Consider the following 14,834-nt stretch of genomic DNA (forward strand, 5'->3'; position numbering starts at 1 on the left):
TAGCAGTGAACTGAGTCCCTATTCATACAGTTGTATCTCTATACTGCCGCAAGGCACAAGGGGGCGACTGGGATATTTAAGGCACATATTTCTGGGGCTACCATGTAGTTTGATGTGAAAATGTCGCATCCTCATTGGTGAAACACACATGGAGGAAAACAAAAAATAAACAGTAAAAAAAGGCAACAAAAAACAAACTCTCAACACCCCCAAACTGTTAGATTTACGCAGAAATCTGCTGCTTTCATCAGGAATGGACTTATGAGTAAGTTTATGTAAATAATGGTTGATAATAGTTGGATTTTTGTAAAATTGATCAAACATTGAGCCATTTTTTCTAAAGTTTCACTCTCACTTATCTTAAGTTACTTATCTATCTGAACCCTGATTGGTCGGCTTTCCAAGTGATTTTTAATTTTTATTAGACACGCCCTGAAATAATAAAGGCTATTTACTCAAATCCTTGACTTGAGCGAGTGTGCCTGAAGATTGCCCTGGTGGCTTCTCCCTTTTTGCATTTTTATTTACTCAAAGGAAAAAAGAAGTCTGAATCCTGCAGCAATTACCATTAAAGGAGCTAAAGTCATTAAGCAATGATTAAATTAGACTAACTCCTGAGTGTCTGTGAGCAGATAGCCAGCAGACAGACAGTGATAGATCGCTGAGATTTAGCAGAGTAGATTTTGAATCCCTTCAGCTCAGCTGTGCCATCAAAGCTGACTTTGCACTGTCATTGGTCCGCCCAGAGGTGGACGACAGAGAATCAAAGCGACAGGGGAAATCTCTGCAGAAAAACAGGCAGACATGGACAAAAAAGGATAACATACCCCAGGCCTGTATGTCTCTCTTTTTAAAAGCTCAGACACGTGCTGGTCCTGCATAAAATACAGGGAGCAGCTGGCGTGTGTATTTTTGTGGTCGTCTGCTAGTTCTGTGTCTCATAAGAAATGTCTCAGCATCCAGTACAACTGTTTAGATGAGAGGAGAACATGTCTACCATTAGACAGCTGCAGATAAATGACAGAGGCTTTAAAAATCCATCCACAGAAATGAACAGCAACTTGAAAACATTAATGAAAACATTATGAGCCTCAGGCTCTCTGTGCTGTAAAATGTTCCTTACCATACTAGGATATAAGGGAGGACAAAGAGTCAATGTGAGCAGACAGGCTTAATCAAGATACTAATCTATTTCACTGAAGTACTACACTTTCTACATGCTTCCTTCCTTCATCACTATCACTCACACATCATACACATCTTGAAAATTTCCAAAGACACAGCCTTGAAAATTTATCATGATAAAGTGGTGTTTTATTCCTGTCCAGAAAGCATTTCACACTAAATTTGACCAATGGAAGCTGATGAACCCATTTCTACTTGGCTCCATTCAGGGTCACTGTACTTTCTGGCACATCCATTTCCTGGTTGAAACCAGACTGAAAAAACGGGAGAAACTGTCCTTATTCCATTTTTGCGTTTTTTTTTACCAAAAATGGAAAAATGAAAAAACAAGCTGTTTTTCTGTTTTTTCATTTTGGTGAGCATTTCAAAATAAAAGCCTCCATGTCAAAACAAGAGCAATTCATTGAATTTTACAGTATTATTATAGGCCAAAATGCTTTATATATAATGCATGATAAATAATGTAAATTGTTAATGTACCGGCAATTTAATGGACTGTAATGTTATTACCTTTTTCTAAATCTTTTATTCTTATTTCATACATATCTGTATATATACATATATACATTTACACACACACACACACATATATATACCTGTAGATAGATAGTTAGATAGACAGACAGACAGACAGACAGATAGATAGATTATCATACTATAAAAGACAATGGATGGCTCTTGTTTGACATGGAGGCTTTTATTTTGAAATGCTAACCTTTCTCAATGGTCACATGATGTCCTTTTCTTGAAGTATTTTATTGAATGAGGAAAACAAAATAACAAAATTGATAAAACAAAAAATTTGACCTTTTTTTAAAATGTTATTTGTTTTTCCGTTCTGTGACCAAAATGAAAAAAAAACAGAAAAACAACTCGTTTTTCCGTTTTTTCCATTTTTGGTCAAAAACATAAAACTGAATAACGACAGTTTCTCCCGTTTTTTTCAGTCTGGTTTCAACCAGGAAATGGATCTGCCAGAAAGTACACTGACCATTTAGCTTACCAAACCACAAAGGATATTTTGTGTTACTGGCAAAAAATAGTCATTATTTTTGCATTTTGAGTGAATCCATAACTCATATACTCAACCTCTTTACAAGATTAATCAAAATAAATAACCTTTCAAGTATGGATGGATTTTATTTTGACAGGACTGCTGAAGAGAGACAGGAAATATGCAGAGAGGCTAGGGGAAGATGTGCACCAAACAATGCCAGGATCTGGAGTCAATCCTGCATCAGGGACTCTCGATGGTCTCAGCCTGCTTCCATTAAAAACATGGAGAGGTTCATTTGCAGCGAGGAGCAACCAAGCAACAAACACACTCACTAAACATCACACTTCAGTAGTTGCATAGGCAATATCCTAGCGATAATGTGGCTACTAGACAACTGTTAGACAACTTGGATTATAGCTGATAATTTGCATAAAAATAGCAGCTGACTGTTACTGCACTGTCGCCACCCAAATCAACATTTTCAGAGCATCATAATGACACATTTGACCTCCTTGTTTCTCTAAGGCTACCCATGACTCACATAAAAAAAGCAAACTGACATCCCGGGACGATCTACAATCCAAAGGGTGACTCGTACCCAAGGCATTTGTTTACATGTTGTGTGGGAAAAGGAGGCTCAGATGTAGTGTTGGGGGTTGCTTTAGCACGGTGTACAATAATGCAGTGTTAATCATTGCAACCCAAGAGAAAAATGCAACAATTTCTCATATTATCATCCGAATCAGAACAGAGGGAACAAGTTATACGTGTGAAAACGCCACGTTTTCTTGTGTTATATTAAAACTATGAACAGATAAACTGAATGGAGACAATCTTCCTGATTAGCAGTCAAAAAACACGTTTCATTTTAGACCTTTTCAACATGTTATCAATTATTTTAGGGAGCAGGAAAGTCTGGATTGACTCTTCTGCCAGCTACCATGTATCCCAGCCCTGGATAAGTGAATGAAGATGGCTGGATGGATCATAGTGAGAAATGTGGACCTCATAATGAAACATAGTATGAAGTATTTTCTCCAAAGCAATGCTAACGTTGTTAACCTTACTAATTTTTGGGCTTCTCTGCCTTAATTAGCGAGAGACAGGACAGTGGATAGAGCCAGAAAAAAGGGCGAGAAAGTGAGAAATGACATGCAGCCACATGCATTTTGAATTTGGGTTGCCCACGTACACGGGGTATGACTTAACCACTAGACCATCTGTGGACTGATAACCTCCAAATTGTGACTGTATTCTGAAGGAAACAGATCGTGCAGTTGTCTTTTGCATCTGATAAATCTGTTCAAAGTGTTACATTTACATCTAAGATGAAGGCTGTTTATTTACTCCAGCCTCACACACTGTAGAGAGATGCAGACCAACATCCTGTTTTTCCTCACAGTTAAAAAGAAGCAGAGACACATTTCATTAGTACTGGTGACAGTGTCAACATGCCCCACACACACAAGCATCTTAGATGTTACAGCAGACAGATGCTGTGGCTCACCATTGCCATGCTGCATAGTTAACAGATACTGAAGATTAACAGATGACTGTGCAACTAAAAAGCACCCAGACACACAAGCACAGGGATAACAGCAAGAATGAGAACAGATATTAGCTTGCTGCTTAGAATAATGTGGGTTTGTGATAATAGAAGTGAAAGAAAAAACATCCTGGGACTGTGACGGACGAACAGGAGAGCATTTGTACATGTGAGCCTTTCCATTTACAGCTCAAACACGTGTTAGTGCACATCTTACTAAGCAGATTTCTGATGAGAGTACAGTGCTCAAAGCTCTTCTTCTGCACTCCCATTACACTCTCCCACTCTCACAGATGAATAATACACACATATACACACACACTGAGTTTCCCTCTTCTCTGGCTCTTCATCACTCCCTTTCTTTGCAGCAGACCTGATTAAAATTGTTAAAAGGTATCAGTCTGGCTCTCTGCTCTTCTCAGATATATAAAAACCTCCTGGAAGCTTACTGAGGCTGAACTGGGCAACTTTCCTGTAAATTATAACAGTTAATTTCCCAGTAACATCCCATCACACTAAAATATTAAGAGGAATGTCAATGAATGGATGCAAATCAATGCCAGGAATACCATTATCAGATTTTATGTTCCTGAACTGGTGATAACCGGGGGCAGGAATCATTATGTTGCACAGTGTGGGCTTTTATTATGAGTGCAATATCTCAAGAACACTTCGAGGGATGTTCTTAAAACTTTGCACAAATGTCCACTCTGGTTCACATATGAACTCCTCAGATTTTAAAGGTCTAGACCAGTCACTCAGCCCTTGCTTGTGGCACAATATTTAAACAATGCTCGCATAGATTTTCATCGATTTGTGCACAAATATCCACTCTGATCTAAGGATGAATTCATTGCATTTTGGAGGCCGTAAGTTAAAATTTAGACATCAAAGGTCAAGGGCATTTGACCTCATGTTCAACCCTTGCTTGTGTTTGGGGTATTCAAAAACTGCATCAATGGATGCTCTTCAAACTGGGTCTCCTGCTCATCCTTTCCTTGAGGATGTGATATCTCAAGAATGCGTGCATCAAACCTTGCATAAACATCCACTTTGGCTCAGCAATGAGCTGATTAAATTTTGGAGGTAATAGGTCAAAGGTCAAGGTCAGCAGGCTTCATTCTCATCCAATTTTTGTGTCAATGTAATATCTCGACAGGACTTTGAAGCGTTTTTTAAACTTTGCACAAATGTCCACGCTGACTCATGGAAACTAAATACGTTTAGGAGCTGCAACATCAACCAAGAGCAAACTCAAGATTATGCTAAAGTAAAATACTAGCAGAAGTAACTAGAACTACTGTTTAGTGGCTATATACCTCTATGTATACAATCTTCTAATGGTGAAATAAAAATAAAAAGCTTCTTCATGCAGTCTACATTGACACTATCATTGGCGTTCAGCTTGAACAGTCATAAAAATAGCTAAATTACATGGTGCAAATGGCCTTGTCTGCAGTCTAACTTCTGTGCTGTTACTCAGGACCATTTTTCAATATAGAGATGACTGACTGAGCATCTTTTGTGGGCAATATACTGTGTTGGGGGTAATGGGTTACAAAGTTTTCCGATGGATTACTTTAAAAATGTGACAAGTAACGTCATGCATTAGTTTTACAATTCAAGTAATCCGTTATTAGTTACCTTTTTCAAAGAAGTACTATGGAAACAAAGACATTTCCCTTTCTCCTACTTGGCCACAAAAGAGAGCGAAAGAAAAAAGGAGCCCCACAAAGCATCTGCACCGTTTGTCCTTTCTTTCCTGTATGTATGTTGGTATGTAGCGGCGTGACAGCAAAAGGTAAACAAAGCTGCGTCAGTGCGTGCATTGCTAGCTTACTGAGCCAGTTAGACGGTATTAGACTGAAATCATCCCCTTTATGTTGGATTTTTGGATGAGAGGGAGAAGAGCAGCATCATGGTGAAATGTATGTTTAAAAGCTCCTGTTATATTTCACTCAATCAGCTGAGCAATAGTTTCAATTATGCATATTACAACTGGTGTTTGTGTGATCCTGTAAGCCTCTGTCTAGTTTGTTGTCATATTGTTAACATATTAGAGATGTAAATGCTTCTACTTGTGTTAGTGGTGTTATTGTTACGGATTATTGTCCGTAAATTAGGCTGTACAATGACAGAAGAGTCTGTACGTTCAAAGACAGACATACCATCATTAAAGTGTCATTTTTACAACCGAAAAGCACAACGATGGTTAAAGGGTTTAAATATCTGGTAAGTACTCTGGATCTGTCTGGATCCATCCACCCAGGCAGAGAGCTTCTCCTGGCACAAGCTTGTGCAGCTTAAATCAGGGGCGTAGCTAGGAATTTTGGGCCCCCAGACAGAATATTACACAGGCCCCCCTTAAATGGCTAAACCAAGCAACAAATGTTTCCTCATTTTTACAAATATCTATGCTTTTAAATGCATTTTTTAACCATAATTTCCCCACTTATGAGCAACATTTTTACTATGGTTAAATTAAATTTACTTACATTATTTCACAGCGCTAGGTTCTACCATTTGGACATTTTTAAGGGAGAAGCAGGGGCCTCCCAGTATTGTATTTTACTCTATTGATACAGAATTCAGTCTGTTGACTGATTCATTCAGCTGCTTTTGATTCAATAATGACACTAATTACTAAGAAAAAACAAATAAAAACATACTTTTCATTGCAGGCTTCTCAAGGGCCCCTCCCTACTGTGGGCCCAGGTAGTCAGTACCCTTTTTTCCCCTCTGTGCTACGCCCATGCTTAAAGCACTGGGCGAAGTTGGAGTGATAGAGATCAACTTTTTAATTCAGTGCAAATGAATAGGCTCTGAGAAATCAATCACCCAATTAAATGACTTGGACTGATTCAAAAAAGAAAAAACACAAACATTTTGGACAAAGATATATGAACTCATTGCGCAAAGGCCTTAAATTTCTTTTAAAAAATTAATTTGAACTGCAATTTTAATACATTACAGATGCTTGCTTATGTGATCTTTAGACCATTAATAACAGTAAAAAGTTTATTTAGAATGCTGGTCTTCAGAGACTCAAATACACATGATGCATTTTAAATCAGTCTGTATTCATTAGTTCTTCCAGGATTTAATCCAACAAATCAAATCATTGATTCGTCTTCATATGGCTCCAAATAATAACCACAGTATGTCAGGATTGTTTCAAAAAGAGTCAGTCTAGACTGTACCCTGTTACATTATTTAGAGAGACCCTACATGAATCAACCATGAGCAAACCCTTTGCTACACTGATGAAGGAAAAACTTCCCTTGAACAGGCCAAGACCTCGAGCAGAACCAGACTCATCTGTGAAAAGCCGTCTGCAGAGACTAGATGGACCTTTGTCTCATAAAAAAGTTTAAGATTTCAGTTCACATGTGCTATAATGCTTAAAAATCATCAGAGCTGGCAACAATATGACATGTAGTATGTACTTTATGCTTACACTGCCCCAGATAGTCCAGTAAAGGCAAGTAATTCCACTCATTCTATAGTTAAATTTAGCAATACTCCATCTCTGAGCAGCATCTAAAGGAAAGTATTGACTGGTCTATAGAGTATTTATGGGCCTATATTCCTAAAAGTATATCTGATTATGTTTTTTCAGGAAGTGCTCAGTTACAGTAAAGAGAGTGCTACTTCCTCTCAAGGTTTCTAAAGTGCTTCTGTGCTGGTCCTGCTTCATCCCTGGAGTAAAATAAGTTTCTATTTCTATCACCTGAACAGTCTGATAGTGTGTTTTGGATGTCTGAATGTAACCGACGGGTTCTGGAGTGACTTTCCTTGTTGTTTCTGAGTCTTGTGGCAGTGTGGTGCATGTGTCATAACCAGAGGAATGTACGACATAAATGATCACAGAGAGGGAAATAAAACAACCGTGGAGTGCTTCATTATTTCTGCAGACCACTGCCGTTTGGAGGAGGCAGGGTCCATGTAAACAAACACAAAGAGAGAATTTTGATGAATGGACCGAGTCAGCCACAACAAATAATCTGCTGTCAAAATAATGGAAAGACTCAGCTGCACAAAAAACAACCACTTTGAATTAGACTTCAACTGTCTGCATGTGAAATTATCTTAACTAAGGTGTTTCCACATCAGTAATGACTGTTTCATACTGTGTCTGAGCATGATTGCTTCCCATGCTCCTCTTCCTCACTGGTCTGCTTTGTCAGTCGTTACATCTTTCTATGCCTGAGCACTTTTTATATGTACTCCATCCAGTACAGTAGGTGGCAGCATGCATGCAGTTTTTTCTGCAAATCCGCCAAGAAGAAGAAGAAGCAAATATGGCAACAACTTGTGTTGACATGTGTTTATGCTCTGTGAGGACAGCTGAGTCAGTCCTGCAGGCTATCTTTTCCTACCTTCACATTTTGTGCGACAGGAGATGCTTAGATTTCTATTACCATTAAAACTCCACTTGCTGATGGGTATCCTGACCATTTTAAAATCTTAAACTGTGTTAAAAATGTCACAGACATGAAGACAGTTTCAAATGCTTTTCTTTAATCTTATAATCCTTTGGGTCTGGATCACACACTTGCCAGTGACCTAACAGTGAGGAGTCCCCACACACAAGATCTCATAGAATCTTCTAATATTAAACATGACTTCAGAAGAATAACAAACATGGAAGACTATAGAAATCCTCCAGTGGCTGTCCTAGCATGTGTTACAGTTGCAGCAAAAATCATAAAATAAGGAAAAGAGTGTGGATGAAATCCTGGCTGGTATGAAGGTACATTTCTGTTTATGTCTGTCAGCCATTGGCAATGCACATGTCTACCTGCCACTTTGGCTGGTGGATTCAAAAATCTGCCAGTCATTCACATTTTTACCAGCCACTTTATTTTAACTAGCAGCATAATGAGATGGGGTAGTATCTCTTACTAATACTATAGTATAGTATTCAAGATCTTATTTCTCAATCAAGATCAGTAGATAAAGTGGGAGTTAGTACAACAATGATCCAAACCGTCACTGATTTTAAAGCAAATTTTCAACCAGTTTGTCCTACACCTGTCTATGCAAAGGTTTGCTGCACGATATACAGAGGCTCTGTATATCCATGCTGAATTTTCCTGCTTTATGAGTGTCAGACTCAAGATAATTAAATATTTTTTGCATGATTCCTGCAATCTGACTCCATAATTCAGGTTTTTTTTTAAACTATCTTGGACTAAAGAATGAGCAAAACATCAGGTTAAGACACCTTTAGCCTTTAGGTAGATCAATTGCAGCACTACTCATAAGATATCATCAGGCTCTGATGCATTTGGAGCGGTAAAATAATCACATTGAACACCCCACACTTGAGGATTATTTAGACTATCATTTGCAACAAGCCTCAACATGGGATATGCTCACATGATTGAAAGGGCTAAAATCCGTCCTAAAAATGGACTTTAAATGGCGCATTGTGTCATCTGCCTCAGGATCAAGTCCCCAATGTGAAACCCTCTTACCGAAAACCTGAAACCTTCCTGGATGATTTGACTATAAACCACACAACCAATGATGACCACAAAAAAATCACATTCATACAGGCCTTTGGTGGTCAGCTCACTCCCTGTTGAGCACGGCCATCTGCTGCTGTTGGCATGGTGATGAACAGCTTGAATTACCTGCTGAGTGAACATGAGTATCCTACACCTAAATGCCTCATCCAAAACCAGATTATTGAGTCCTATAGTTAAAAAATAGAACATTTTACAGATTACTTGTCAGTCAATATTCAGATTTTTTAAAATTTGCATCTTTGTCTGGTTTGTCTCTTTTTATTGTTTTTGGCAGTAGACTGTACACATTATTACCTGAGGTTCCTGCCTTTTAAAAAGGAGATTTTTCATTACCATTGTTGCTGAGTGTTCATGGTGGAGTGTGTAAGGTAAACACTGGAGATTCAATGAGTGAGAAAAGCAAGGTTGATAGTGTGAATAGGGTTCATTTAAAGGTCACATATCTTACCCTTTTAAGACAAGTTTATTTTGGTCACAGAGGTCCCCAAAACATACCTGTGGAGTTTGTTGTTGGAAAAAACACTCTAGTATTGGATTTTTGCATGTCTAAAAAACCATCTTTTTCAGCAGGGCTGTTACTGAGTTGTCTGACTCCGCCCATGACCACACCCCTCTCAGGAAATGGATGTGGCTTAACGGATGTGGTGCGGTACTTTCTTCCAAGCGAGGAGGGCCAACTGAACCTGGGGGCGGTGCTAACTCCCCATATGACATCATGAGGTGGAAAATGGATTGCTTTAGCACACATTTTCTGAAAGGTGGAGACTTTCAGGGATGTTTTCTGATTCTTGGTGGGATTGTGGACAGGCCAGGGGCACATATTTTTGCTTAAAAAGACTAAAAAAGTGTATTTTGCATAATATGTGACCTTTTAGCCAGCACTGATTTGTGGCCTGTTTTTTCAAAAATTTGCAACTATACCCTGTTCACTATACAGCCTAGCTTCCTTGCTAGTCTGAGACCTCTACTTAAAAGGGCAACACAGACAGAAATCTCTAGTGGCTAATTTAATTGCTAGAGATGTAATTCTATTGTTAATATTGTGGTGAAGGAAGCCTCTAAATACAGTTGTGGACATATGAGGGTTTCAAATAATAGGTCTTCAGGGCAAAAAGTGTTTGTTTTTTAGTTAAGCAGACTGAAGGGAAGCAGGAACTACAGTTACCATCGGCCCCTTGCTTACCCTAGTTTGCATCCTAGTTTGCGCTCCACTTGCTGGCTTAATCTAACAGTGTGACAACGCTGGATGCTGCCTGCATCAACCTGAAAAGACTCCTGAATCTGGCCAGGCCTAAAGACTCTTAAGAACACGTTCACAATCCCACCTACCACAAGGTGAATATATCACCAAAGACCTACAGCTATTTTCAGTGTTGGACAACAAAGGTTTAAGAAGGTTAAGTAAACACACTGGAGCCGAAGTATAACTGTGCATGACTAATAATTAATATTACCAAGTAATTAATACAACCCCACTGAATGCTGCTGAAAGATATCTTTAGGTTCAGTCCCATTTCTAACATTCACTTCTACTCTTCAATTTCACGTCCCCTTGCCCCAAAACAGAGCAAAAAGGGGTAGTGGAGAAATTTCCCCTGTGAACAGTAGCCATGGTTCACATTATGCAGTTCTATACGGAGTTTATTCCTAGGTAGCTGCGCATGCGCCACTCGGTAGCAGCGATGTCACATGTTTTGTTGCTCTGATTGGCCTGTAAAGGTGTGACAGAACATTCATCCAATCACCCTCCTATTGTTTGTTTTTTTTTTTTTTCAAATCCTCTGCCCTTTCCCAAACGCTGTTTATCGAAGGTTTCCCAGATGAATGTGTGAAACACATCCATCTGACATGTCAGGTTAGGTTGCAATAACAATTTGGGCATTTATAACCCAGTTTCCCTCATATTTTTACTTAAAAAGCATAAACTACCAAACCTAAGCCATGCAAAACATGAACAGCCAATAAAAATATTGTGCACCTGCCTTATCCAAAATAATAGTAATGATAACAAAATGTTCTCAAAATTTAAGACAGATTTGCTTATCAGAAGGTGCAGCTTTTCAGGTCTAGAGCTGCTGCTGTCACCTGGCCCATCTTTCATGCTATTTTCCATAAAAATTCAGTCACTAATTGATGTGATCCTTAACATAAGTCCTTTCAGATGACAATTTCATCTGTTCTGATGTGAAATAAGGAGAGTGCTGAAAATTTTTCAGGACAGCACAAGATTTTCCTGGACTTGAGCTTTTCTCTGATGTTCCTTGTGCTTTAAATGACTGGGAAATTGGTCAAGTGTTTTCCAGGTTTTCCAGGACACATGGAAGACTTGAATTTATGAGCGATTTGAATAAAGCAAACATCATATTAGCTCAGAGTTGATTTAGAAAGCGTAACCATGTATAAATTGTCCACTAGAGAGCACTGGAAAGTTCATTTTCAACTGTGACATGTCAGTGTAGCTCAAATCAGACTACCATTATATCACTATATCCATCAAAATATAGTGAGACTGCTTTAATTGTATCTCAAATTCCCTTTTTACACCAGCTTAAACTAATATCAATAGAAGTAGTCGCCTCAGGAATTCAGTCTCTGTTAGTTCATAGTCTCAGTGTTATATCTGAATAAATGTTGCACTATTAACTTAGAACTAAATATGATTTTTTTTTTCTTAATAATGCATGATAGTCATGATAGTATTAATACCATATCATAGACCTATACTCCACACACACACACACACACACACACACACACACACATATATATCTTTTTCTAATACTTTATTCCACTAAATTCATACAGTATTGTAATTAAGTAGCCAGTTCATCTGGGAGTAATGTAATGATGCATGCATAACTTTGTACCATAACAAAAGGCTGTTATGCTGGTACACTTATTGGATGCTGCAGAGTAGCAGTAGACTTCAGTGTAGATCTGACATCATCAGTGTGAAGGCTACATATTGTATTGTCTTCTATGACTGCCTCATCTGGAAAACAAGTCTGCCACTCTCTCACATACACACTGAAACGCAGTCCTACCATCTCCATCTTCAGTTTCCTGATCTTCTCATCCAGACTCTTCTTCCCCGTCTCCTTGATGGTTTCATTCACCGTGGTCAGCTTGGCGTCTCCCCGGAGAGAGGAAGCCTCTTCCCGCATCCACCTGAGCAAACCCTCGGGGGTCTTCCGGCCAATTTTCACCTCTATGTCTTTCAGATCAGGGATGGTCTCTGTGGCCGCGCCTTCATCCATTGTTTTACTGTGTTTACTCCTTAAAATTCCGCAGGACAAAGCTTACGTCCTCCTAGTTGGCTGTAGATTGTCACTTCCTAAAAGACTGTATAGCATCCTCTGTTACTTGAGCTGAGTTGTACTGCGCCAGGAGAGAAAAAACAATCTGACAGCATCAACACAACAACGTGTTACTCCAGCAGGGTGATGTTAGATTGAGATGTCTTCAGGCTGCGCTGACATCTGCTCTGAAACTGATCCACTCAGAACAGGTAAAAAAAAAAAAAAAAATCTTATCAGTGCTGTTTTTCACGAAGCTTTGTGTTTGTTTCCGCAGTAAAAAACAGGCCGATATCCAGAGTCCAGGGTCCGCTGTGTGGAGGCTGCAGGGCGGTGAAGGCTGCTGTGTCTGCTCGCTGATCTACACGGAGCTACACTGCGCAGATTCCACCTGCATGATGACAGCGAGCAGCAGCCGCAGAGTGAGAGTCTCCATAGCGACAAGTCCGCTACAATTATACCTCACAGCTTCCGGTAAGACTTTCAAAATAGAAGCAGCGGAAAGGAAATACTTACACGAGTTTAGCCGACTACAAAAATAAAATATATATTATAACGTACAAACTGGGTTATCATTCAAAGCTTTTCTGGATCAAATTTTATTTATTTTCTAAATGTCAGAACTTATTCTGCAGAACTTGCACGTGCATGTCTAGCTTGCCCCTGAACTCCTTAAAGGTGAGGATTTTTTAAAACACAGGTTGCATCTCTTATAAATACCTCTTTGTAAAGCTAATGTTTTGATTTACTCTTTATTTAACTTTTTATCTTTTTTAATTTGCACTATACTTTGATATAATGACCATAAGTTAATTCTGAGATAGAGTGCAGTTATTGTAAACAATGGCATGGCTGTGAGAATCTTGTCTGAAGTGATTTTCTGTGCCTTTCACAAAATAAAGCATGCATTTGAGAGATCCAGCATGGAAAAAAGATTTTTTAAAGTGATGATAAGTCCCTCAGTAAGTAATGCAGTCAAACTATCAGTTTGAAGTGTACTATTCTTACAAATCCAACCCAAAAAGTTGGGACATACAATGATTTGCTATATTTTCAGAATAATTTCAGTCAAATACAGCACAAAGACAAGACATTTAATGTTCAAATGCTAAAGATTTTGAATACCAAAATTTCATATCCGCAACACACTCCAAAAATGTTGGGACAGAGGCAAGAAAAGACGGAGAAAGTTGTTAAAAGCTTAAGAAACACCTGTAATATTCCACAGGTAAGTAGGCTATTTGGTGACAGGTTGTATCAGTGCTATGAATGAGTATGACAAGAGCCTTCCTGAAAGAGTCAGCCATTTAAAATCAACAGTAGTAGGAGGTTCGCCAAGTCAAATTCTGCATAAGTTACAACAGCATGGCTTCACAATAATAAAAATCTGGGTACTAGACTGGCCATCATTCAGAAACCCTGGACTGCTCGGCAGCTTAATTTGTACACAAATCCACTTTAAATATTTCAATTAGTGTCTTCAGTTCACAGATGCTGACAGAATGTGGTTAGAAGAAAAGGGGTGGAGCAAAGTGGTAAACATTCTTCTGTCTCAATTTTTTTGAAATATGCTGCATTTATCATCTCATCTTGTGTGCATATTTCCAAAAATCATTACATTTTATGAATTTAAACATTTAATATCTTGACCATGTGCTATAGGTTGACAGGGTTTGCAAATAACTGTATTCTGTTTTATTCACATTTCACACAACATCCCAACTTTTTTAGAATTGCGGTGTGTGTGTCTTAGTCATCTGACCACACAAGGCACTTTTATGCCAAGTCTACACATAGCTTCCTCCCATTCACACTGATAAGAGGAGAAGCTATGTTAAGTGTCTATAAGGCCTAATCCAGTAACACGCTGCTGGCTATGCCACACAGGAGCAATTTGGACACTTGAACATGTGGACTGTTTTAGCTGGGATTAAATCACAGATCTTCCTGAGAGATGACTATCAATGAGCCACAGTTATTTAGTTGTAACTGTTAGAAAGCATACTGAGTGGATTAGCTAGGACAAAATAATTTACTTATGCAGCCTATCATCCTTGCTGCTCATGGATATCCCCTGTGTGCTCTATACATATAACTCCTTAAATCCTCAGAGAGCCAATTAGCGTTCATAATTCAAAATAAGTGAACTACTTAAGGGTTTATTTTCACCAGAGAGGTCCCACTTCTACATTTATATGTTCCTTTTCAAGTTAGAGTCACTAAAAGCTATACATTCAGCCTGTTTTGTTAGTATTAAAGTGGTCATTTCCTTCATC

General features: G+C 38.7%; 1 protein-coding gene across 1 annotated transcript in view; it reads right to left on the bottom strand.

Annotated features, from left to right (window-relative positions):
• The window catches only part of lurap1 (leucine rich adaptor protein 1), a 37,491-nt gene extending 24,548 nt beyond the window's left edge, over nucleotides 1-12,943 (bottom strand). The window contains exon 1 of the mRNA XM_041790548.1: nucleotides 12,307-12,943. Coding sequence (XP_041646482.1) covers nucleotides 12,307-12,519 — 213 coding nt within the window. The 5' untranslated portion in view covers nucleotides 12,520-12,943. The remainder of the gene's footprint in view (nucleotides 1-12,306) is intronic.
• Between the last annotated feature and the right edge of the window lie 1,891 nt (nucleotides 12,944-14,834).

The sequence above is a fragment of the Cheilinus undulatus genome, linkage group 7 (genome assembly GCF_018320785.1).
Source record: "Cheilinus undulatus linkage group 7, ASM1832078v1, whole genome shotgun sequence".
NCBI classification, from domain to species: Eukaryota; Metazoa; Chordata; class Actinopteri; order Labriformes; family Labridae; genus Cheilinus; species Cheilinus undulatus.